This window comes from Sturnira hondurensis, unplaced genomic scaffold (genome assembly GCF_014824575.4).
Source record: "Sturnira hondurensis isolate 20B ecotype Veracruz unplaced genomic scaffold, ASM1482457v3 Scaffold0004136, whole genome shotgun sequence".
Classification (NCBI taxonomy): Eukaryota; Metazoa; Chordata; class Mammalia; order Chiroptera; family Phyllostomidae; genus Sturnira; species Sturnira hondurensis.
In genome coordinates this window covers 16765331-16792929 of record NW_028076767.1, presented here as the reverse complement: position 1 = coordinate 16792929, position 27599 = coordinate 16765331, and the positions used below count along the sequence as shown (strand labels likewise).

The 27599-nt window shown below is 35.0% G+C and overlaps 1 protein-coding gene across 1 annotated transcript; it reads right to left on the bottom strand.

Moving 5' to 3' along the window:
* Positions 1–3517: 3517 nt before the first annotated feature.
* Positions 3518–23488, bottom strand: ZSWIM2 (zinc finger SWIM-type containing 2). The gene is made up of 9 exons (XM_037044737.1): positions 23105–23488; positions 21892–21968; positions 19757–19797; positions 11820–12030; positions 10544–10795; positions 7528–7612; positions 7029–7138; positions 5550–5703; positions 3518–4210 (listed from the first exon to the last, which is right to left on the bottom strand). The coding sequence occupies exons 1-9, from the start codon at positions 23486–23488 to the stop codon at positions 3662–3664; spliced, it is 1863 nt and encodes a 620-aa protein (XP_036900632.1). The 3' UTR covers positions 3518–3661.
* Between the last annotated feature and the right edge of the window lie 4111 nt (positions 23489–27599).

Sequence of the window (27599 nt, the reverse complement as noted above, 5' to 3'; positions counted from 1 at the left end):
TCTGGATAGCTTAGCAGAGTTCATATAACCTTGAGTATGGGCCCCCATGGGTAAAATGAAGCTCTGTTGTATAACTTGAAGGTCAGTATTGGCACCCTACTGGTTTTGCGTGCACTTAGCATATACAGGAGTTGGGACTTCCCCACAGTGCCCCACGTGGCTTGTGGCATGCGTGGATCACCCCACCCCAGAATAAAGGCACGTTAAATATTCCCGTGGCTCCCTGGAATTTCCTTCCATCTGCCAGAGTCCTGTATGAACCTGTCCGGCCTTGACTGGTCTCAAGACAGTACTACAGAATCCTGTCCCCACACATCACATGCCCCCCTTCGGGGTCTGCCTTCACTCTGTGTTATGGCAACTAGGCCCACAACTAGCTTAAGTCACAGCATCACAGGCATATGCTATTGCTCATGAGGCCTAGTGTCCTAAAGAAGCTGCAAGACCTAGTTATTATGTATTGGCAGATCTGGGAAGAGAACCTGCGGGTCTGAGTTCCGAGAGTGCTTAATCAAGGGGACCAGAAAACACGATTGGGCGGGGAAGGGTTTGTTGACTTGAAAGCATTCCAGTGATACTGGATTTAACAGCTGGTTGAGAACATGGGTGGTGAGAACCATCCAAATGAAGGTGCACACTCACTATTGAGATGACTCTTAGAGATATGGAAAAACAATGGTCAATGTTAAGTGAAGGTGAAATACCAGAATTCCAAGGCAGACAGTAGACCAAGGGATTTAAAAAGTCACGGAAGCCAGCATGTTGGAGTGAATATACTTTTTAAGGTCAGGAGCTTCACCAAATTATGTCCAGTGGGAAAGCCTTTAAAACACACCATTTACCAAAGCCATAAACAATGTTCTGCTGAGAGGCACCAGAATCACTAAAAGCTCAGTGGTGGCTCTCTTCTGTAGCCCAGGGCTGACAGTAGGAGAGGGTATTATTTTTAGTAGGCTCAGTGATATATGTGAGGATAATTGGTCCCAAATAAAGGGCAGGTGGTGGCACTTCACTGCCAAAATCCAGGTGGATGAAATTATAGTAATAAGGGGCAGGGTTAGAGTAGCAGCAGCTAGAAGGCCTGAAGCAAGAGATGAAGATGGTTAATGAACCAGTCACTAGGGGCATAACAGATGGGAACCCAGTAAGGGTATCCCACTCAGTTTGTACTATTATGATTCAAGAACGGTCCTGGCTGGTGTGGCTCAGTGAATTGAGCACAGGCCTGCAAACCGGAGGGTCACCGATTCAATTCCCAGTCAGGGCCTGTGCCAGGGTTGTGGGCTGGGTCCCCAGTGGGGAACATGGAAGCAGTGATCACCACTGATGTTTCTCTCTCCCTCTCTTTCTCTCTCCCTTCCTCTCTGCCTAACAATAAATAAGTAAAATATTTTCAAAAAAATGAATGACCAGGAGGCCAAGGGAGATTTTCCTATTTAAAGTCATAATGCAGGCTGAGATGGTGGGGAGGGGTGGGGGGAAAAGGCAGAAAACTGTGCTTAAAAAACAATAAAAAATTGTAATAATAAAAAACTTTTTTTAATTAAAAAAATTCACAATGGAGAATTCACAAAATTATCTGAGATAATTTTTAGAACAATTTATTGACTGAAGAGCAGGCCAAGTCCCTAATAGGAAATAAGTTGCAATAGCACAGCAAATGTACTCAGTAATCATTTCTCCACTCCTTCCTCAAAATTCACTCACTTGGGTAACCATGAGAATGGCCAATATCCCAGTTTTCCCAGAACTAAGGTACTTCTTGACATATGGGACTTTTTTTTTTTGAAATTGGAAAAGTTCTCAGTAAACTGGCCACTCAGTAAATTTGCTCCCCTAATACTATGTATTGGGAGTAGGGGACTAGGCAAACATTTCGAGCACTGTTGGACCCAGTCTGAACTGGCATTGATACCCAGAAAGTTGAAGCACTATTATGGTCCCTCTATTAGAATTGGGGCCTATGGGAGCCAGGTAATAAGTGGAATCCTGAGAAACATCTGGCTTGTGATGGATACACTACTTCCTGAGACCCCTAGCAATTATTTTCCCATCCTCTGAAAGTATAACTGAGAATAATATACTAAATAATTACTACAAGTTCCACATTGACTTCTTGGCCGTTGGGACAAGGGCAATCAAACCCACATGGAAGCTCCTAAAACTGTTCCCCAAACTCATCCAAGAAATAAATCTAAAATAATATTCCATTCCAAGGAGAATGGTAGAAATTAGTGTCACCCTTGAGAATCTATGGGTTGCACAGTTGTTAGTCCATATCAGGTATTCATTTAATTCACCACTGTGGCCCTTTGAAAACCAGAAGGATCTTGGAAAGAGGACAGCAGACTGTCACAACCACAAACTCAGTGAAGTGGTAACCCCAATTGCAGTGGCCATGTCCGATGTGATGTTTTCATTAGAGGATACCAACGTGCCCTCAGATTCGTTGGTGTGGTGAGTGCATCCTTTCTATTTCAGTGAAAAAAGAGGCTCATAAAGAGTTCTCATTCCATGGATAATGCAGAAATACACATTTATATTTTTGCCATAAGGATATGTTAACTGTATAAAGTGAACATTATAAAACAATGGTTAATTATTTTGGAAATAGAGCTGTTTTTAAAACATAGGTCCTTTAATACTGATTGTATTAGGAAATTTGCTAGTACTTAAAACCATTATAAATGTGCATAACTTATGCTATTATAGGTATATTTTATTTTTATTTCATGTATATGAAAAATACTTTAAAAAATAAAGAAAACTATCATCTGGATTTACTTATAGGTGTGTGGTGATTATTTTTTTTTTAATTTTTTAAAATTTATTTTTATTTTTAATTTCCCCCATTTTTTAGATTTTATTGTTGTTCAAGTATGCTGTCTGCCTTTTCCCTCATCTCTCTCCCCCTACCCCAGACATCCCCACCTCCCTCCCCTGATTCCTCCTTCCCATATTATACCTATATGATTATTACTGTAAGAAAATGCAAAAATTACACAAGTACATGGAAAGAATCCCATTATATGTTATCAGGTGGAATGTTTGAAAAACAATGATTCAATGCAAGGAAAATATATTTCCTTAAATTAAGCAATAATCATTATTTTAATCACTATAAAGTCACTATAGTGACTTTATAAATAATAAAATCATTATTTTAATCACTATGAAAGTTCTAAAAATTATTCATAATTAATAATATACTGAACATACTCATCAAGACGCCTAATGCCTTAAGTCTTATAAGGTGTACACTAATTCCCTTTAAGTGTAGACAGGTAAGTAAAATGACAACAGAGAATTTTATATACATTTGTCAAAAGTACATAATGTTTTATGTTCTACAAATAAAATATTTTATGTTCAATATCCAAATATTAAAAAATTCTGATGTTAGCCTAAAGTATATTTTCATAACTAAACTCCTTCCAATGTTAAATATAGCCCAGGGCTTTTTTTATTTAAAGGATGAAATAAAGACCTTCTTGATAGATGACATTTTTGCTTTTCCCCCATACAATTTATCATGCTTTTTAGTCAGACTTAGCTGTATCCCAATTGACAATAAGGCTTAAATCTTCTCCAATCATTTGGTCTCCTAGTTTACTCTTTCATTTTAGTACCAAGAATCTTCTTTAAATTGTGGTCGATAGGTTTACCGCCTTTGGCCATCTTTGGGCTTTGACCAGTGTGGTATTTTCCCTTGATACATGTGCTTTCTCTTCCACTGGGACACATGCTTGGGAGCAATAGAAGGAAAAAATGTTTGAGATAATATTCTCCCAACATTTCTAGTGGGCAAATCTTGAAGATACCTGGGGAAATGTTGGCTAATTTTATATTCATAGATTAATTTCCTTAAATTTGAATCATCTAATTTGAGAGAGTGTGGATCATCTATTGTCATATTCTGAGAGGTATCTGTGGAACTTTGAGGTGTATTCGATATTGCAGAATTATGTTGATGGATGCTAGGTAAAATTCCACGTCTGTTTTGCTTTAAGACTAATCCAGTACCAGGAACAAAAAGTCTTGATTCTTCCTGTTTTGACAGATGACTGATGTCTGTGTTTGAAACAGAGTGAGATACGCATCCATTCACTGCTGAATTTTTCCAGATTAAAGGATTATATATAACTTGTCCATCAAGAGGGCATGAATTGCACGTGTAGAATAACCAACCATCAATACATTTCCTATGAAACTTAAAAGAAAAGGTTGTAAGTTAATCAGGGGTATCACTATCTTGTTTATAATATATGTTATATATGTAAATTTTCCTATTACATTATTGTGTTACTATCAAACTAGCAACAATGGAAGGTAACTATAATTTATCTAGTTTTATAAAAATATTTTGAAGAGGTTCTCTTAAATATGTTATTGGTTATGGGTTACAAGTTTCTTGAAAATAAAATGATAAAACCATTATGAATGTGGTTACAGTATTATAAGTATTTTACTTTCATAAAGTATAATATACCCATATTAGGATGTCCATTTTCAACATTAAAATGGAAAGCCTTCTATGAATATGATTTTTATAATTTCACTTAAAACTTCTTATTCAAGCCATTAATTTTACTGTCTCTAATAAATAAAAATTATGAAATAATAAAAAAGTCATAGCCAACTTTAGTTGAAAATTATCTGATGATGGCAAGATATGAAATCAATCATATTCTTGGGAAGAAAGATTATCAGACATTGCAGCTAAGCGTGACTCTATAGTTATTATTTATTGAAACAACTTCATGTCACCAATTTGTACTTCTTACTTCCTTCCCCTTTGTCACCCAACCCCCAGCTGTGCCCCTCCCTTCTGGTAACCATCAGTCTGTTCTCTGCATCTATGAGTGTGTTTCTTTCTGTATCGGTTGTTACAAAATAGTTATGGGGATGTAAAATACAGCATAGGGAACATAGTCAAAAACATTTTGTTAACTATGGATGGTGCCAGGGGGGTACTGGGAAATCAAGAGAGGAGTCACGTTGTAAAGTATATGATTGTTTAACCACTATTTAACCACTATGCTGCACACGTGAAACTAATACAAAAGTAATATTGAATGTAAACTGTAATTGAAAAGTAAAATTAAAAAAGAAATGTTTACTTCAGAGAAAACCTGGTTACCAACTGCAGTGATTGAGCAACACAGACTTTGATTCCAGTGGGTTCATTTAAAATAATAAATGATGTTAAATTAAGCATGCTTCATCCAAAGAATCACAAAAATACATGAAACATTTTGTGTTCTATAAGCCTTCCCTTTTTTACAGGTAACTAAAGTAGACAAAGGACTCTCACTTAAAGGGCCATTTATCTTTCCCAGATAGTGTGTACAGAAAAGAGCCCTCATCAGTAGGGATCCACTCTTAGGGGGCGAAGCTGCCTTTTCAGTAGCCTCTGCTGCAGGTCCTCTACACACACACTGTTCAGTTTGAGCATCTGCAAGTAACACAACTAACAAGTGAAAGGCTTTGTCACTTTATTTGGGAAAACTGGCCCTACAGGGAAAGTCAACGTAAAATGTGACTTCTACCTTGTGAGTACACGGGAGCAATCTTATATATTGACCAGGACAAAATGCCTTCAAACAAAGTCGACACTGGTAGCCTGGAGCAAGCAGCATACTCTTCCTTGTGATCACTAAGAGCGGCAGTGACTTTACCGCATGTTTTGGTGTGTAAACCTGGCTGAATGAGAACAAGTAGAGACATGAATGTTCATATGTGATTATAGATCAAGATGTAATCAATAGCACAGGTAATAACCTCCATATAAACAATGCATATAAACCCAACGTTTTCTTCCAAAGATAATAAATCTCACACATATGAAGTTTTAAAAAATCTGTTGTTATTGATCCTGAACATGATGGACCCAACTTTAATATGGCCTTCTTAAAGAACAAGATGTAGTCATTTCAAATAAAAATACTAACCTGAAATTTTTTGATTTGTGCTTTTTAATGTAAATGAAACAACAACAGAATTTTGATAAGAACCACATACTCAAATTGCTACAGTCTGAGCCAACATGTAAGTTTTTAAAAAAAATATTTTATTTATTTATCTTTAGAGGGGAAGGGAAGGAGATAGGGAGAGAAATATCAATGTATGGTTGCCTCTGCCGAGGACACACAATGTATCGTGTGTCCCCTGCTGGGAACTGGCCTGCAACCCAGGCATGTGCCCTGACTGGGAATTGAACCGCGATCCTCTGGTTCGCAGGCCCGTGCTCAATCCACTGAGCTACACCAGCCAGGGCTCCAACATGTAAGTTTTTTAAATTTTAATTTTTTAGAAAAACACAACCCAATCTACTCTGTCATCTGATAGGAAGGTACACAGTAAGCCACGTTAAATATTCCAGTTCACTAAGATAAGTTGGTAGATGGGGTCTGAAGCCTGTCCACTAGCAAACAGTCCAATTTGTGTTATGAAACACAATCAATCTGCTTAGTACTCTTCCTCCAAGGGGATGGAGGAGAGAGGGAACAAGGCAGAAGAGACTTCCTTCCTCAAGAAGCCAGTTATTTCAAAGCAAATCTCAAATCCCCATCTATTTTTTCTTTTTATCACTTGTCAGTTTTAATTTTACATTAAGATGATCATTAATTATTGAGGAAATTGCTATTTCCCTAATACCCAGTACAATTTCTGATATAATTAATAATAATTATAGAAACATTATTTGAATATTTACTGTGTGTATTAATTTATCTCATACTCTCAAAGTCCCTGGGAGGCCGGTTTCAGAATTATTCCCCTTACACAGATGAAGAAAATATGGCAGAGAGAAGTGACATGACTAGCCCAAGAGTCACACAGCCGGCTTGTGGTTGTACTAGGTTTGAATTTAGGCAGCCTGACTCCAGAGCCTTGCTCTTCACCCACACACAGTAATGTCACCTGGTATATAATAAGTGCTAAATTCATAGTTATTGAATACGGAAATGATCGAAATTACATAAAATCCCAAGTCCTACAAGAAACATAAATTTCACTTAGAATCTCACCCTTGCTTTTCTTGAAAGTGTGGCATCTTTTCTTCCACATCATTTTTAATATCTATATTTACAATTTGATTTGATCTTTTTTCTACTGATTTCCATCTTTGGTTTCTCTTCTGTGGTGGGTAAAAAGGAAATGTTACTTTGCAAATCATAAAACATTTTATTTTGTGAATTAAGATTAGTAGACTGCATATCAAAAACATGATGTGGTAAGTCAATTGGTAATGTTGGTGTCTTTTGAAAAAGGAATCTTCAAGCTTACTGGCTTATGATTTATGTATACTATTATTATATTTGTTATTGTGTTGAATTTTATAAATTACAAATATAAGAACTGGCTGCCTTGTACATCCTTATGAAAAAGAGCTTCCCCAAAATTATGGTCTTTAGTTTTTATTAAAATTCACTCAACTCTATTCCAGAGTGTTATCTGTTCTTATTATTCTCAGAGTTACTTTACAATAGGACAAATACGATATGAAATTCAAAACGCATACTGTACCTCACGAAATGTAAATGAATGAGAAAGATGGCAGCAGCTGTCAAAACATTTCTGGCATAAATGATATTCTGTACATTTGGTACACCTAAAAATGCAAAACATATAAGAAAGAATCCAATTATTTTAATGGTTTTTGATGAAAAATTCTGGCCAAAATTTCCTGGGGACTCTGCAGATGCAACAAAACCCATCCTGAATGCCTCACACTGTGTTAGTTTCCCTATTGCTACTGGAACAAGTTACAACACATTTAGCAGCTCAAACAGTACCGATCTATTATTTGCTTGTTTTGTGAAATAGAAGTCTGACATGGGTCTCAATGGGCCGCTCAAAATCAAGGGGTTTGCAAGGTTGCATTTTTCCAATGCTCTAGACAGATCTCTTGTCCTTTGCATCTTCTAGAGGCTGCCCACCCTCTTAGCTTATCTTCCTTCATCTTCAAGCAGCACAGCATCTCTTTGTGCCTTTCTTTCACAGTTACATTTCCCTCGGACTCTCTTCTTGATTTCCTTCTTCCACTTCTAAGACTCCTTGGGATTATACTAGGGCCAGGTAATCCGGGATAATCAATTTCAAGGTCAGATAATTAGCAGCCATAATTCCATTTGAAATCTTAACTGCCCTACAATATGTAAGCAAACATACAGGTTCTGGGCATTAGGATGGAGACATATTTTGGAGGGCACTATTTTGCCTACCACATATCTCTTCCATAATGTCTTTCTGGGGTATCTCAGTTTTCATTTATCTGTTTCTCTAAACTCCCATGGAATTATCAGCCTCTCAGGTGTCCTATCATTTAATTATGCAGTGTTTTCTGATTGTTTTGTGAATGCTAGAGTTATAATTAGCAGGACACTTCTTGAAAACAGGAATTGTATTATGTCCTCTCTCCTCACAAAATGGATGGAGGTATACATATACATAAAAAGTTTTCAATAAAAATTGACGTATTTTAAACAAACTTCACTTTCCATGAAGTTCACTTGCAGATCTGTATCACTTACAAAAATTTTTCCACAGCAGAGAATTCTAACTTACTTGTAGCAATATTCACCAATAAAGTAATATTCTGAGCAAATAAGCTTATTTTCTTATTCAAGTTACTTAAGTTTAGAAAACGATTTCCATGAGAAATGTGGGAAACTATGTCCTTCAATCATCTTAGAAGTAGCAAGTGCTAATTTATTCATTATTACTGTTTATACATACAGGGAAGATTCTTAACAATGAACATTAAGCAGTCAGAGCAATGGTACAATTAATTTAACAACACAATTATGCTGGACTAGCAAAAGTTAAGCATTTCTATATTTTCACATATCTATGATATTTTGGTATTAGTTTCTGAAAAGATAAGTAGCTATAATGTAAAACTCTAAGGATATGAAAAGCTTTCCAGTTTATCTTGTCTCCTACTCAATCCATTCCCAAAACTATTGGCAATAGGTTTTTTTAGGCCAATGACTGATGTATTAGTGTTTGAGGAAGTGGAAGTTAGTGAAGTCAAAAATGTTATAAATTTATTCTTTAATTTGTAACAGAGGTTTGAGATAGGGGTGAATGACTGTGAGTTAAACCCAAGAGAAGTTACTCTGGGAGGAGAGTGTAGGCAGCATCAGCCAGGGAGTGAACACTGGGGAAAGCCTGTATTGAGGGGTTGTAAGAAGAATCATCTATGATGAGACCAGAAAGAGCAGTCAGCTCAGAGGGATGGAGGAATATACACATGGTCACGAACAAAATACTCAAAAGCAAGATTAGAAACCATCTACCAAAACCACACATTAACCACTTGAGGAACACATTACTAGGAAGATGGAGAGGGTTACACTCTGGCTTTCCTATGCTCTTATCCCCCACAGCTCTTCCTCTGAGCATTTAGTTTCTCGCCTATAACCTTAGCTCCTTATTGTTCTGATCCACCCTTCTTGAAACAATTAAATCACTCAAACAATGACTTCTAATGCCAGATGAGAGTCTTCCCCTTTTCTAAAACCCTTTTAACCAACCTTCCTAAAACTAGCTGAACACCTCCTGCTAAACCCGTATAAACAGTCTGCCCTTCCTCCTCAAGTGAAGCGCTCTGTAGACTTCTCAGGCCAGCTGCTTTTCAATCAAGACTTTTGCTAACGGTGCCCTAGTTCATTTTCTTCTATGGGACACATGGAGAGAAAAAGGACTAGAAGAGTTGAAAGGAGAAAGGTTAAGGGGATAAAAACAGTTTCATGGTTTTATGAGCAGGTTTAAAAATATATTTACTGGACTCATTATGCAATTCCAGGAAGACTAAAAAATAAACTGATGTCTTTTAGCAGAATATTTAAGCTTGAAATGAAGTATTTTCTTCTTATCACACAGTTAACTTAAAATTTTAATTAAGAAAGCACAATTTCCCAAGCAGAGCAGTTAACTGATGTTTTATGTGGCAACTGTGGGGGAGTTTGGGGGTCATTTGTGAAAGTAATGGAAACTGCTTCCTCTAGTAAGTATCTTGTTGAGGTAGAAGACAAAAAGGAAAACAAAATAATGCACCTGCTGCTACTTGGAACAGGGGAACCTGATTAAATAGTCAGTCAATCTAGTCAATATCTCTCTGGCTTCAAACCTTGGCAATGATTTTGGCAATGTAGATCTAATTGGTAGTTCGAAGGAAGTTACAGAGGGTGAGCAGTCTACCTAGCAAAGCTCTGAGCTTGGAAATTCATCTAGGACAAATTCACAAAGCCCGTGTCTGGAACTTCCAAACCAGGATACTACTTCAGGCTCTCAGTCTGGACAGGAGTGTGAGGCCAATATCCTTGTGTAAGTGAAGAAAATAAAACAATTGACGATCTGAGGTCCTAGGATGACATGAATCACTAGACTGGAAATCCTAAATAAATACCCAGCAATAAAGGGAAACACACTATATAAAGGAGGAAAGGAAGGCAGGCTAGATGATTGGTACTCGGATGTTCAAAGTTTCCTAAAGTTAAAAAAAAACCTTGCTCATAATTGTCCTGATGACACTTACTTATAACACTTCCCCTCAATTGGAAATTGTTTACAGTTATTACAGGGAATTCCAAGTTGTCTGTCCAGTTGCTCTTTCTCAGATGCAGCCACAAGTTTTCTAGAGTTTCTGAATTCCTCCAAAATAAGTTTTAATGGTGCAAACTCCTTCCTACACAGAGGACATTTCAACATAGAAGTGTTTGATATTGTGTCCTGATAATTAGCTAAGATCTTCATGCATTTTATATGCATATTATTGCCACAGCCAAGCCTGTTAAAATTAAATAATATTACCACAGGTAAATGCAAAGTTATATATATTATATAAAGTTTTATCTGCTATCTTTACCTCCCATAAAAATAGATTGATTTTCTAGATGTAGCTTGATTACATATGTAAACACATAGCCTATCTTCTCTTGTCTACCTAATCTATCATCATTAATTTAATTTAGTATGAATTCCAAACAAAACCCCCTATTCCAATAAGACTGTGGTAAAAAATTTTCAGCATTAAAGTATTTTTCATTTGTAAAGTGAGAATGCAATAATCTCAACAAAAAAGAACATTATAACGATACTCATTGCTTTCTAAATAAAAAGCATCACTGAAGGCAGGGACATCATTTTATTTTTTTCTAGAAATCACACAATATGTGGTATTATCCAATAAATATCTACTGAGAGAAATAATATTTGGGGAAATAGTTAATACATTTTAAATATACAATAAAAACAGTCATACGAAACACTATGATATGGATGAAAATTTTGACAAATGATTAGGAATAAAAAAAATGGAAAAGTTCAATAGCAATCAGTTGCCCAAATTTTGCAAGTCCAAGTACATTGAATAGTTGACTAGGAAACTCTCAATAAACATCTGTGTGAAGTTTTGAATGATTTGAGTTTAAAAATAGAGTTCAGAAAAACTGAGAACAATTTTTATCATTTAAACAATCTTCACTTTCAAAAACTCTTTGTAACTACTCTATACCATGGCATGTGTTCATGTGTTAAAACAAAAATGTAAAAATTATTCCATTTTAATAAACTTCAAGTGAGAAGAGGAATAAAGTAGAATTATGTTTTAATTTTTGCCCTTTAAAATGTAGCCCAGAAATTTTAAAGTAAGAGCAGGAATTCTCAAAAACTATATGTTAGTAAGCAAAAGAAGACCAATTAAACATAGTTGTTTAAATATATGCCGTTTCTTTATCAATATGTCTCATAACAGAATAAATTACAAAAAGTAGATTAGAATTTTTTCGTAAGTTTTATTTTTAAAAAGTCACCTGCAAAAAGTGACAGGAAGCCTTTTCTCTAAAAGTATTTCTTGACAAATAGAGCAGATATCATCTGAGTCAATTTCCTTCTGTTTAACGTATCCGTCTTCTTCGATATGTGAGTTTTCATCATTTTCTATTTCTTGGGGAACTTTAACTTGATGAATTCCCTGAAGCAAGTCATTGATTTCTCCTTCCATGAGACCTAACTTCAGTGCATCTAGTGAGAAATCCCAAAGTATTAAAATTCAGTAGCAAAATTAGATACAAAAATGTAACAATTTATGCTGAAAGTTAACATTTTCTTTTAAATATCAGACAGACAGTTTTGGTTGAACTATTACACTCAAATTTACCACTTTTTTTGTAGTCCTTTCAGAGCTAAATGGTCAGAAAAGAGTCTTTTATAAAAAGGATGGAAGTTACCTCCTTTTTGTCACTAAAAATGGTCAGTACAACTAGTGCATTATAAGGATTTTGGATTATTAATTTTACGATAGTATGACAGTGTTCATCCTTGGATTGGTGTTATAATTGTGTTTTACATTTTGATCTGTTCACTTTTCCATGAACAAGTATTTTATCAACATTCAGAAATATCAAAAGAAATAGGGCATGGATACATAAAGGGAAGTAGGAGTACTTGAGTAATATTAATGTAATTAGTATTTGTTAGATTAATAAATAATAGGAGAGCAAGACTCAAATAATTATGCCTGTTCTCGTCTCATTTTTATGCCCCTAAAAGAGTGTGTTGACCACCACATCCTTCATAGTTTTACCAAATACTCCTCAGGACAATCCATTAGAAACTATATTGCCTGTACCCTTGGGATGCACTTTCTTTGAATTCTGAATTTTCTCCATCCTGCTGTGTTTATAAGAAATTGTATTCCAAGTGCATATAGTTTTGATCAGGGCGTCCCAGATTCCTTTCTTTTCTCGCCTATCCTTATGCGTCTTTCCCTTTCCCTCTCCTAAACACGCCATAATTTAAATGCCAGCTGTTATGGGTCCCCTTGAGTTATGATATTCACTTTATACATCCTTTAATACATATAGATTTAAATTATTTGCAAGATAATGAAAAAGCTTCATTTCCTGGTAACTCTCAAACACTGAGAATACTGAAAACAACAGTTACATTTCAATACAGAAATCTCTGTTCCCTGTCTGAGGAGGGGTAGCAGGTGGGACCTAGGGGGTATGTAACTTTAAATAACAATCACTTTGGAGGATGAGGGCTACCTGTCACAGACACGGCAACATCTGTTCCTTAAAAAATGTGGAGGAAAATGAGGAATGAAAGATTGTGCTTTTGAGAACAAAGATTCTGTAAGTCAGAAGAAACACTGAAACATAGAAGTTCATGGGAGAAGTTGGCCACAAACTGTTCTACGTGGTACAACATGAATTGGGGAATAAAAGGGAAAAACAAACTCTTTTCAAATTAATTTGGAAAAAATAATGTATGGGACTATGAAAGAATATCCTTTTAAAGAGAAGAGCAAGGCAGCTAGTCTTACGAGATATCACAACTTATTACAAAACAGAAAGTAACAGAACGCACTGAATAACAGCCACTATGAAACAGGGATGAAAAGAAACACTACTCAGTAACTGATATTGAGGTAACTGGGAAGCCATATGGAAAAAATTTAACTAATTCAAACCAAATACCAACCTCCGACTTATACTAACACAACTACATGTGGATACCATAATAAAGAATAAAAATAAAAAGGAAACTAGTAGAAAAGAACCTCCAAAAGACTATCAATACTATGGGAAGATGAAAACTTTCAAAGTATTGAAGCAATACACCCAAAAGGTAAAATGATCAGATTCAGAAACTCAAAAAATTCATATGCATAACAACATTTAAGAAAATCATATAAAAAAGAATTATGACATTAGGAAAATATTGGCAAAGAGGGGTAATTGCTGTATCTCATAAGAGTTTGTAGTTCTCCCAATAAATAAACAGCCAAAGTTCACACAACTCATACATGAAGTACAAATAATAAAAGAAGACAATAGAAGACATTCAATTTCATTAATATCAAGAAATAGTGAGTTAAAATAAGAATGAGGTGAAGATACAAAATACAACCTAATGAATAAGAATAATAAATATATAGAATGTTATATTTTATTTGCTTATGCTATTTCTTTTTGTATTTTAGAAGTTATTTCAAAGCACCTTAATCTTCTGCTAGATGCATAGGAAAATGGAAACCATTTTCTTATTTAATTTACTAAGTATGAATGGATTACTATGTATCTGGTACTTGTGTCTGGTATTTTATTCCCACTTTGTGTGACTAAATTGTTTTTCCTGTATTACAGAAATATCATTACCATTTCAAAATATTTCTATGTATCTTTAATTTTTTTGGAGACTTAAATATGTTGTTTATTTCTTTCATTATATGTGTAACTAACATGGTTACATATGTCCAGAAAACAAATAACACTAGCAGAAAATTGATATACTGCCAAAATTGTAAATCAGCAAAAGAACTGTAAAGACCAACTTGGCAATACATGTGTAGCGTACTTAAAAGTATTAATACTTCAAAAAAGCAAAAATCTAAAAACCTGAACTTAGAGAGACAAAAAACAAATTGGTGGTTGCCAAAAGCAGAGGCTGGGAGTTGGGAGAAGTTGATGAAGGTGGTCAAAAGGTACAAATGTCCAGTTATAAAATACATACTCTTATTTGTATGGTGACTATACATGGTGACTATAGCTAATAATATTGTATTGTGTATTTGAGAGTTGCTAAAAAAGTATATCTTAAAATTCTTTATCACAAGAAAAAGATTTATAACTATGTGTGGTGATGGATAGTAACTAGATGCATTGTAGTAGTAATTTTGCTACATATATACAACATTGAATCATTATATTACATACCAGAAACTAATACTGTATGTCATTATATCTCAATAAAAATGAATACTTTTGCTCTGAGATCCAATTAGTGAGATTTTAGGCTAAAGAAATAACTGAAAGAATAAAAAGCTTCATTTACAAAGAAAATAACAAGTACAAACAAAAACCAGGAAACAGAATTCCCATAGACTATTAGGTATACAGAAATACAAAGTCAAAAAGGAAAATAAAAAATAAAAAATAATCATATATTTGTGGTGGGAATTGTAAAAACCTTCCCTTAATACAGTTTTTATTTTATCTACAAATATTTAATTTAAAAAGAAACAGATGGTTTTTGCTAGACATTTAGAAGAAATGATTAGATAATACACAGGTTTTTCTGGGAAATAATTTGTTGGGTGATGGGAAAGAATACTCAGTGTTCAAACTGGTATAAAATTCCTATGTATTCATTTTTATAGGTCTTCAAAAATAAAGCTTAGTCTCAAGTTTCTGATATGCAATACTAGGGTGCAAATAATTTTCCAGATTTGTTTTAGAAAAGAATCTATGAGTGATTTTCAAAACATTCCTCCTTCATTATTAGTAACCATATTCTCCACACTTATGTGGACATTTACATATTCTAATGAATAACTGTTTATGGCTTTCTTTAAATTACTTTAATTTTCATGTATGTTTGTTCTAGCTTTCAATGAAATGATAAATTTCAAGGTCATTAAGACTTCTACTTTCTATGAATACTTTTGCACAAAGAATTTTTTCCTTGTTGCCTAGTTGAAACTTCTTTTCAATATAGGAGATATAAAATATCTATATTAGTAGGAAATATAAATTTTCAAATATGATATATGGAATTAATTTTAAACATTTGAAAAACTCCCTATTGTGCACTGATATTTATATTTATAAAAAGAATAAGACAGTTCCTGCTTTCAAAAATACAAAAAGTCATACAACATGAATTCATTGATTTGTATCAAAATTGCTACTTTTATAGATGAAAAATCTGAATATTCATAATTTACATGATATCATTTATAAAAACCACCTAGCAGAGCTTCTGACTACTATGCAGTACAATAAATATTTGTTGAATAGTTGGATAGAGCTGCACTGTTCAATGTAATAGCCACTAGCCATATGTGGCTACGGAGCACTTGAAATGTGGCTAGTTTGGCTGACAAACTGAATTTTTAATTTTGTTTTGAGAAACATAAATGGATAGCTGATCATCTATAGTTCTTAGAAAATTTATATGTGTAACAATTCAGGTATTATGTGAATCTATTTTTAACTGAATATCTTGTGAAGTCTAAATGCAGATCTTAAGCATTTCTAATGAAAATATAGTCTAAATTGAAATGCTATAAGCATAGAGTACACATTACATTTTCAAGATAGCATAAAAAAGCATTAAATATCTCATAATGTTTAGACTGACTACATGTTATCATGATGGTATTTTGATGTACTACATTAAAATAAACTACATTTAAAAATTGATTTCCCCTCTTTAAAAAATTTTTGTTTTAAAAAAATGATAAGCATGGTTAATAGACAATTACATATATGACTCACATTGTATTTCTCCTACATGGCCCCAGCATAGGCAGCTTATGAAAATGATATGGAACATAATACACAGAAGCTAATACTTTACAGATGACATTAACTTCCAAAGGATAAAATGGAATGATAGAATCAAACAAATTGAATAAAATTATGCAACTTAATCATTGTGTATGAAGTGACTGGGGGAGAGGATGAAGAAGAGAGTAACTGACATTTCAGAAATGAATTTATTTAGAAAAAGATTTTATTTATTTACTTTTGGAGAGATGGGAAGGGAGGGAGAAAGAGAGGAAGAGAAACTGTTAACCTTTCGATTTGTGGGACTGCACCCAATCTGCTGAGCCACACCAGTCAGGGCCACAAAAAGCTTTTTGTCTATAGTGTGAAGGAGGAAGCAACAAAGGGAAAGTGCTGGAAACAAAAAAGCCACAAAGCATTAAGTATTAAGGGTTGATGAAAGTTGAACAATGGTTAGACTGAGGATGGAGAAATAAGAACAGCACTGAGAAGTACAATAGGTAGGATGTCGACATAAACAGGATTTGTTTATGATGGAGATACTAAATATATGACAGAGAAAACAGGAGAAGAAAAATTAAGAATCCCAAGGTTTGTAGCTTTGCAGACTAAAGAAAAAAGAAAGCCAATATATGAGGTAGAAAATATAAAAGCGGAGCATATTTGAGAGAAATCTAGTATTTAAAATGCTATTGGGACATCCAAAATTGAACTGCCAGGAGGCAGCTAGAAATACTGGTATGTTGATCTCAGTGGTTATAATGACAACAGCTGGAGACATAAAAAAAAAAAAGAAGATTTCTAAGAGAATATGTAGAGCAAGAGAAGAGCACAAAAGAAATCGAAGAAGATACAAATAAATAAATGCATGTTCTGTGTTCATGAAAGGAAGAATTAATATCATTAAAATGCCATGCTACCCAAAGCAATCTATAGATTCAATGTAATTCCTATTAAGATACCAGTAGCAGATTTCACAAAAGTAGAAAAAGTATTCCAAAAGTTTATATGGAACCACAAGAGACCCAGATTAGCCATAGCAATCTTAAGAAGAACAAAGGTGGAAGAACCACACTACCCGATATCAAACTATACAATAAGGCCATAGTAATCAAAATGGCATAAAAACAGGCCAATGGAACAGATTAGAGAGCTCTGAAATAAACCCACACCTTTATAGTCAATTAATATTTGACAGAGGAGGCAAAAACATACAATGAACTAAAGACAGTTTATCCAATAAAGGGTGTTGGGAAAATTGGAAAGATACATGCAGAAAAATAAAACTAGACCACCTTCTTATGCCATACAAAAGAATAAACTCAGAATGGATTAAGGACTTAAATGTTGACTCAAAGCCATAAGAATTCTAGAAGAAAACATAGGCAGGAAAATCGTGGGCATTTTTTGTAGCAATATTTTTTCCTGATATATATCCTCAGGGAAGGGATTTGAAGAAAAAATAAACAAATAGGACTACATCAAACTAAAAACGTTTTGCACAGCAAAGGAAATCATCAACAAAATGGAAAGACAGCCCACTGAATGGGAGAACATATTCATGATACATCTGATAAGGGGTTAATATTTAAAATTTATAAAGAATTTATAAAATTCAACAGCAAAAATAAAATAAAATCTAATTTAAAAGTGGACAAAGGACCTGAATAGATGCATCTCCAAAGAGGACACATGGATGGCCTATAGACATATGAAAAGATGCTCAATGTCAGTAATCATCAGAGAAATGAACATTAAAACCACAATGAGGTATCACCTCACACCTGTCAGAATGGCTATCATCAGTAAATCAACAAACAAGTGTTGGTGAGGTTGTGCAGAAAAGGAACTTTTTTCTCAACAGTGCAAAAGGAACTCTTATACACTGTTAGTGGGAATGCAGGCTGGTGCAGTCACTGTGGAAAGCAGCAGGGAGTTACCTCAAAAAATTAAAAACAGAACTGAGTTTTGCCCCAGCGATCCTACTTGTGGGAATATAATATCCTAAGAATTCTAAAACACCAATCAGAAAGAATATATATAGCCTTATGTTCATTATAGCATTATTTACAACAACCAGGGTCTGGAAGCAGCCCCTTTGCCCATCAGTAAATAAATGGACAAAAAAGCTGTGGTACATTTACAATGGAATACTTACTACTCAGTTGTAAAAAAGAAGGAAATCTTACCTTTTGTGACAGCAAGAATGGAGATGGAGAGTATTATGCTAAGTGAAATTAGCCAGTTAGAGAAAGACAAGTATCATATGATTTCACTGAGATGTAGAATCTCATAAACAAAACAAAGTAACAAACAAAATATAAACAGACTCATAGATGCAGAGAACAGAATGACAGCTGTGAGAAGAGAGGGGGGTTGGGTGTTTGGGTGAAAAGTGAGGGGATTAAGCAAAGAAAAAACTCATAGGCACAGACAACAACAGTATGGTGATTGCCAGAGAGGTAGAAGAGGGTCAGGAGGGATAAAGGGTGACGGAAGGAGACTTAGGTGGTGAACACACAATCCAATATACAGATGTGTTATAGAATAGTACAACTGAAACCTATATAATTTGATTAACCCAAGTCACCCCAATAAATTCAATAAAAATTAAAGAAGAAAAATCCCTGTGGAACATTACTATTAATTTATTATCTAGTATAACTTTTAAATAGCTACAGTGATTGTACTTATATAATACCTGGGGATAAATGTACTTGTCTAAATAGAACTGACACTCTGAATTAAAAGAAATGAAAACTGATTATCACTTCAATGCTTTATATACATTATGAACATTTATTAATAAATTTAAAATGCTGTTACAATTCTTCTATGAGTATAGTATAGGTCAAATAACTCATTGACTGTAGGGAACACTTTGATAATGACAGTATCTTAAATACAAAGTATAAAAATTTAAATAACTTGTACTAAAAACGTATTTCTTTTTTATTTTTGAGGGCTCTAGAATTTTAAGTTATACAACTCTATGCCTGATTTCAAACCCAATTTAAGTACCAACATAAAAACTATTTTCCTTTAAAATGTTTTTTTTTTGCATAAAAACTTCAGACAGTAAACATTTTTTGAATGAAATTATGTGTCATGTCAACAGTCTAGTTCTGGTATCTAAAAATTAGTTTTCTCATAGTTAAAATAATTTAATAGAGAAAACTGTGAATTTTTGCTTAGAACACCTGAGAGAATTTTTTCCACTGCTTTTTTTAATTAAGTGCCTTTAAATTTGAAAATGCCATATGAACTTACTTTTTTAAAAATTAAATGGGAAGAAAAATGTTCCAGCTGTCTTAATTGTAGCAAACTGGGTTATATATAGTTGTCAGACTATTTAGAAAAATAACTGTCTAAATTTAGAATATGTAGAAATACAAATTATTAAATCTACTAACTTCAAATTAGTAAAATAAATAAAAGCACATATAACTTACATTCATGATTCTTTGGAAGCTTGAATTTTTTCAGCAAGACCCTAAAATTCACAGGTAGAAAAATAACAAAATAACGAAAAAAACCATTTATTTCTGATATAACCTCAAAATTTTTTTTCCATTTTAATTTTAGAGTAAGAATGACATTATAGAATTTGTACTGCTGAATGCGTGTAAGTTAAAAACTCTCATCAATTTTCTATTATAGCAGTAGTTAAATTTATGTTTTAAAATAAGCATATGTAAAAAAAAGTATGATAAGTGGGAACAAAAGACATTTACAGTAAAGAGCTCCTGCCAGGGAGAGCCCATGTACTCCTTCACGACATAAAGTCTTTCACAGAGAGAGGCTAGCAAGGGAATCAGATGTTCATAGTTCTTACTTGAACTTTCCCAGAAGTCTTCTACTCCTAGAAATGGAACACTTTTCTGGATAGAGTAGCAAATGACTGTTTTCCTATATGAACCATTATTATGTATGAGAGAAATATTTTCAAATATCACCAATTAAAATATGGCAAAAAATAGAATATGGCTATTTTTTAAAAGTAGGGAAATATATTGGGTTGGCCAAAAAGTTTGATTTTGTAAGATGGCTAAAGTAGCACTTGGTTGTCTTTAACTTCACTTGAACAATTTTTGTTAGATTGTATTGGGACAGCTATCATATTAGCACGCATTTAAAAAAACATCAAAATTAGTGAATTTGTGTAGCCATTTAAATATTGAAGATGGAAGAAAATAAGCAACATTTTTGGCATATTATGCTTTATTATTTCAAGAAAGGTAAATACAAAACTGAAATGCAAAAAAATAAAAAGATTTGTGCAGTGTATGGGGGAGGTGCCGTGACTGATGGAATGTGTCAAAAGTGGTCTGAGTAGTTTTGTGCTGGAGGTTTCTCGCTGGATGATGCTCCACTTTCGGGAAGACCAGTTGAAGTTGACAACAATCAAATTAAAATTGATTGAGAACAATCAACATTACCCCATGTGGGAGACAGTTGCCTTACTCAAAATATCCAAATCAATAAAGTTACTGGTGAAAATGAAAAACGTGTCTTTTATTTTACAGAAAAAACTAAATGGACTCCTTGGGCAACCCAATATATTGAATTCTTACAACTATATTAAGTATATTTTAGTATATCAAATACTTGAACTGTATTTCCATCTAGTTCATAGTTAATATACAGGAACACGTGATTTACATCACATGAATAACAGAGCAGAATGCCTTGCGCTGAGGTAGCCGGCATCAAATAAAAATGGGAAAAACCTATATTAAGTATAATAAGAAAACCAAATTGCAAGTTTTGAAAGGACCATATTTTATATTTTTATGTTAACTTGAGTAAGTAACTTACGTTAGTAGGTGCTCAGTAGAAACTGATAAAACAAATAATTTGGTAAATAAAAGCACAAGAAATAACATATTTCAGATTATTATTTAATAATTATAGATTTTTAACCTGTAAACAGAAGCACTGGAAAGATGAGATACACACTATTTTCTTAATTTGTTTTTTTCTCTCAAATATCAATCATACATATTCTATAGGAGTATAATTAATGAGTTGTTGGTATAAGTATAGTAGGTAAACAAAATGAATTGAGTTACACTAAATGCAAATAGGTTTTTTTCTTTAATTTTTGGAATTTCCTTACAGAGAGATTCTGACACTACAGGAAAAATTTCAGATTTGACAGAACTCGTCTTCAGTGAAATCCTACTTCTATCTTGAAAGACTCATAGTCAAATATTTACTGAAAAGGAAAACAAGAAATTAAAAATATGTATATAACAAACCACATACTTATCAATGATGTCAATCAGGGAGTTTTTTCCTGTCTTATAAGTTAGATTTCACATTTGTACATAGTACGAATCTAAAACTGATTTTTTCTTATTAAAAACATTAACATTCAAAACCTGTAGACATGACAGTATGTTTTTCAACTTAAATCTTACCTAAAATGCCCTAAAGTATATTGATAAGCTATGATCACATTACCTTTATATTTTCCCAGCACCAAATTTCTTTAATCTTGCAGTAGTCAAACCATGAAAAAGCTAAAACATGTAATATATTAAGGTGTTACTTTGTGGAAGATCCGCATTACAAAGTCACTTACCAGCATATATGCCTACAAAGCTCCCCTTTTTTCTGAAATGTGGAACAGTTACAAACATGGGGATTTCCTAGAAAAACCTTTAAAAGAAAAATGCATACTTTTAAAAACTCCAGTTAATTTTTAGAGTTGGAGTAAAACTAAATTAATAATTAGATTAAAAGAGATTTCAAGAAGTGATTTAGTTTAGGTAACTCTGAAACACTGAATACCATCCAGAGGGACATCCTATTTCTCTGCGCCAGCCTGATTTGCACTTAACGTATTCTTTGCCTTGGTTAACCCTTGCATTATCAGTGAAGATTGTTTTAAAAAGATCTGTACTTAAGTGGAAAGAAATCTACTTTTAAAAGCTTTAAAAATCTATAATTATTTTTTACTAAGAGGAAATTTTACCTTGCAGTGAAGCTAGACTTTTTTTTTTTAGATTTTGGATTTTTTGTGCACTTGACTTGGTGTTTACTTAATTTTACTATAAGAGAATAATTTTAGTCTACCCTGGCTAAAAACATGTATTAAATGCCGTGTTGTAAGCAACGAAGTGATAAAAGAATGGGTAAATAAGCACAGGTTAGTGACCCGTACTCAATACTTAAAATGCACAACACTGAATCAACAGATTTCCAAGACGACTACTGAGAGGCAGTGCGGTGGCTGCTTTTTGGGTCGCGAAAGTAGGATATGCTAGTATTTGTTGTGGTCTTTCAGCAAAATTAAGAAGAATTTTTATTCATTAAGATCTTTCCAAGGCACCACCATTTAAATACTTAGGAGTCTTACGGCTTCACAATGACTAGAGAAAAACCGATTTACAATATCTAGCAAGTATATATACAGTATGCAGATTGTAGAATCTTCGTTTCGTTTCAGTCACAGGGCTAAGGATTGTTAACAATGAATTCCTGAACGTTCGCGAAGCAAACCGTACATTCCTAGGAAACGTTTCTTTTCCAAGCCCAAAGGGCCATCATTTCACAAGAGCTGGATGCCAATTGGGAGCCAGCCCTAAGCTCCGATAACGACGCTTGTCTAACCAATACTAGTTCCCTCATCAGTACGCGCATATTTACAGTCTGGAACTCTCGCGGGGCGGGGGGTGGCAGAGAGTAGCAGTAAGCACTGCGAGGGCGGCTGGATGCAGGTAAACCTGCGGGGACGCAAGGGCGGGAGCCCGGTGGGCTGGGCGAGGCGGGAGGCAGTTGGGGGAGGTAGTTACTCGAAAATCCCTGTTCTCCGGCTCCTCCTCTCTCAGCAGGAAGCCGGTGGGGCCAGTCTCCCTTAGGAGGTAGATGCTGCTGCTCAGCGCCAAGCGCTGTTGCCCCCTGATGCGGTGGTTCAAGTGTTTTCTCTTTTTAAAGTCGGTCGGGTCGCTGTGGAGCATCCTGGCTGAGTACTGACGTTGATGGCGGGGAAAAGATCCTCGGACCCGCCCGCCGCTCTCCGGGACTAAGGCTACCCGCCGGTTGCCTTGGTGACGGAGGCTGAGCTCCGTGGTGTCCCGGCATGCATTGCGCAGCGCTTTGGCGGGCCAGCGAGTTGCGAGTGGGCGGGGTTTGCTCAGTTTGCACCCGCCTCTGCTCCTTCCTGAAATGACGCTCATGACTGAGGAGTGTTTCTACCAATCAACTGGTCGGTGTGAAAGCTGGCTGCTGGAGGCGTAGCTGTCCCATCCCTGTGTTCCTTCTGCTGGTTTTACACAGGCAACGCTCATGAATTGTATTAGGGCACTCGTTCAACCCGGTTACAGTTTGGGCTCTGAATGCTAAAATTATCCTGTTTATTCCTTATCTTTATTAGAAAACCCAGACCATTCAACAAAATTCCACGAGCATTTCCCGTTTGCTCATTATGTGCATAATCTGAGCAGTCGCTGGGGAAGATCAAAGGTGAGGAAGACACGTATCTAACCTGTGAAGCACCGATCTGTAAATCTGGATGTGTACACGTGGTGTGTGTGTGTGTATGTGTGTGTGTGTGTGTGTGTGGTCCGTACTGCATGTTTGGGTAAGAATGGATTTTGGGAAGGAAGGTTCGGAAGCCATTGACTGTTTGCCTTCTAAATCTACAAATCCCTTAAGATTTTCAAGGTATGCAACTGTGTCCCAATATTCAATTGTGAGCTTTGTTACCACGTTCTAGAGAGAGAGCTGTAATAAAGTAGGAGCAAAGAGGCAATATTACTGAAATCTCCCTATGAAATTGGAATCAGGAAATAGCCATTTGGTATCATAAAGATGGAGGATATTTGTCCCATTTTATCAGGGGAGGAAACTACAACAAGAGTATGTATATAAAGAGCAGGCCTTGAAATGAAAGAAGATGATGGAAATGGCAGCTTTCACATGAGATATCCAAATAAGCAACATCCAATCCTAGGTCTATGGTTTTAATTTACTAAATTTCATTTCTGCTCTCTTATTTTGACTAATAACAACTAACATACCTATTACCATTCTCCCAAATTTACCACCAGTTTAATAGTGCTAGATGTTAAAATAAAACATGCATTGGGAAAAATCATATTGAAACCAAAAGAATATGAATTGAATTTACTTAGTTTCTTTACTAATAGATAAAATTTAAAAACTTCAAAATAAATTAGTGACAATCTACACTTTCTGTATAACAAGGTGAAAAACTTTCAGAGTGAAGGCACTTTATTCCACCATCATTCCCTCCCTCTCTCTCTCTCTATGCATCCAGTCTGTCCAGAAAAAGTCCAGCTGTTATTAACATAATGAGAACAGTTTGTACAACATTGATGTAACTTGGCAGCCAAAGAAAGTAGACTGGAATGAGCATGTGGGAACAATGACGACTTCACTGTACTAGTCAGTGAAGGCAGCAGACGCTGTTGAGTGAGCATGTGTACTGTGTGGCCACAGCATTCAAAATGGCTGAGCGAGTCGAGCAACACATCTGCATCAAATTTGCATTAAGCTTGAACATTCCTCTGTGAAAACTATTCTGATCATTCAGAAGGGTGCAGCTATGGGCAACTGGTGATTGGAAGCTTTATCATGACAACATGCCCACTCCTGCATCACATCTTTCTGTGAAACATCGAATCACCCAGGTGACTCAGGTCCCCTAATTCCAGATTTGGTGCCCTGGGACTTCTGGCTTTTCCCAAAACTAAAACCACCTTTGAAAGGGCATTGATTTCAGACCATTGATGAGATTCAGGAAAATATGACAAGGCAGCTGATGGCAATTAGGAGAATTATGTGAGGTCCCAATACACCTACACTGAAGAGGACTGAGGTATCATTCTCTTATGTACAATTTTTCTTGTATCCTTTTCAAGAAATCTATATTTCATATTATATGGCTGTACAGATATCTTCTGGACAGACCTTGTATGTTGTGTGTGTGTGTATATGTACATACATAAAAACTCATATCTCCATGTATATTCTATATCTCCATGGATATTATATATAATATATAGTTATTTAAGATTACGTTGAAGGTAGCTTTAAAAAAATAAAGAATAGTAAATAACTGGTAAAACTGTTGTATTTCACTTATTATAATTAGACAATGATATTCCATGTGTAAGTGACAAACACCATTTTCAGAAAGGTTACATGTTTAAGACACAATAGTCATGTAAACTGAATATAGGTTTATAAATTCCATTTTAGGTGATAACAGTAGCAATGTTCATGCTTTCATGAACATTAAAAAGAGAAAGCACAGATTGCTAGACAGAACTTCAGTCTAGTTGTAAGACATTTGTTTTTGTATCTGTCAGTTAAGACTTTAAAAACATTTTAAAAGCCAGGTGACTATCCCATATGTTTGCTTCATTTCTTAAAAATGTGTGACAGGGGTAATATTTTGCAAATATTAAATTAGGGAATTAAATTCTCCCTTAAATTTGCAGTGCTCCCCTCCAAGTTACATTCAGAAGCAGATTGCCTCAGAAAAGAGGAAAGTGTTTAGTTAGTGCTAGGAACAAGTCATTGATAAACTCAAGATTTTCCTGGTATATTTGGGTGCTTTTATGTTGGGTGCATATATGTTTATAATATTTGTCCTCTTAATGAATTCTTCCCTTGAGTATTATGAAGTAGCCTTCTGTGTCTCTTTTCATGGCCTTTGTTTTGAAGTCTATTTTGTCTGATATTAAATATTGCTACACCAGCTTTTTATTCCTGCTCTTTACTTTCAGTCTGTGTAGGTCCTTTTGTTCTGAGGTGGGTCTCTTGTAGGCAGCATATGTGCAGGTCGTGTTTTCTCACCCATTTAGCTACCATATGTCTTTTGATTGGAGCATTTAATCTACTAACATTTAAGGTTATTATTGATAGTTACTAATTCATTTCCCCCCTTTGTACCTGTGTTCCTCTCTCTCTTTTGCTGTTTTTCTACCACTTCTTAAAGCAGTTCCTTTAGCATCTGTTGCAGTGCTGGTTTGGTGGAAGTGTATACTTTTAGCCTTCTTTTGTCCAGGAAGCTCCTTATTTCACCTTCCATTTTAATTGAGAGCCTTGCTGGGTGGAGAAGTCTTGGTTGCAGGCCTATGTTTTTCATTACTTGGAATATTTTTTTGCCATTCCCTTCTGGCTTATAGTGTTTCTGTTGAGAAATCAGCTGCTAGCCTTGTTGGAGTTCCCTTGTATATTACTTCCTGTTTCTCCCTTGCTGCCTTTAAGATTCTCTCTTTGTCTTCAAAACTTGGCATTTTAATATTGATATGTCTTGGAGTAGGCCTCTTTGGATTCATCTTGATTGGCACTCTCTGTGCTTGCTGAACTTGCATAGCTTTTCCCCTCTCCAGGTTTGGGAAGTTTTCTGTCATTATTTTTTTCAGAGTTTCTATTCCTTGCTCTTTTTCTTCTCCTTCTGGTATTCCTATTATGGAATATTATTGAATTTCATGTTGTCCTGCAGTTCCCTTAAGCTATCTTCATATTTTTTAAGTTGTTTTTTGGGCAGCTGCTCTGTCTGGGTGTTTCTTTCTACTTTGTCTTCCAGCTCACTAATTCAGTCCTCTGCTTCATTCAGTCTGTTTATAATTCCTTCAAGTGTATTTTTTTAAATTTTAGATATTGTATTCTTCATTTCTTCCTGGTTCTTGTTTATAGTTCCTATTTCCTTTTTCATACTGTTGTAGTCCCCACTCAGTTCCTTGTAGTTGTCGGTGAATTCCTTGAGCATCCTTATCACCATTCTTTTGAATTCTGTATCTGATAGTTTGCTTGCCTCCATTTCATTTAGCTCTTTTACTGGGGAGTCTTCCATTCCTTTTGATTGCAGGTTCTTTCTTTCTTTCTACATTTTAGGTGACTCTTTTACTTTGTTTCTGTGATTCCCAATGCTCTGCTTTGACAGCTGTCTTTGTAGGGTGAACTTCTGTGGTAGGAATTCTTTGGGACTCAGTGGTGTGGTCTCTTTTATCTCCTTCTCTGGATGCTCTAGGGTTGCCCTTTCTTCCATTGGTGTGGGCTCTCTTGTCGTACTTGGGCTTTACCTGTTGGTGACTCCTGTGTCGGTGGTTTCTCTGCTCCAGTGGGTTTACTGGTACTCACAATTCCCACCTTGTCTTGTATGTGATCAGCTGCAGGGTGAAGGTGAAATGGAGTAAGGCAGTGGGACAATATTCTATGGAATTTAAAGTACTAACAGGTAGAGAACATATAGGAGGTCCTTTGGAGAAGTACAACAATAACTATGATAGCTCACCCAACTAGCCACTTTTTATA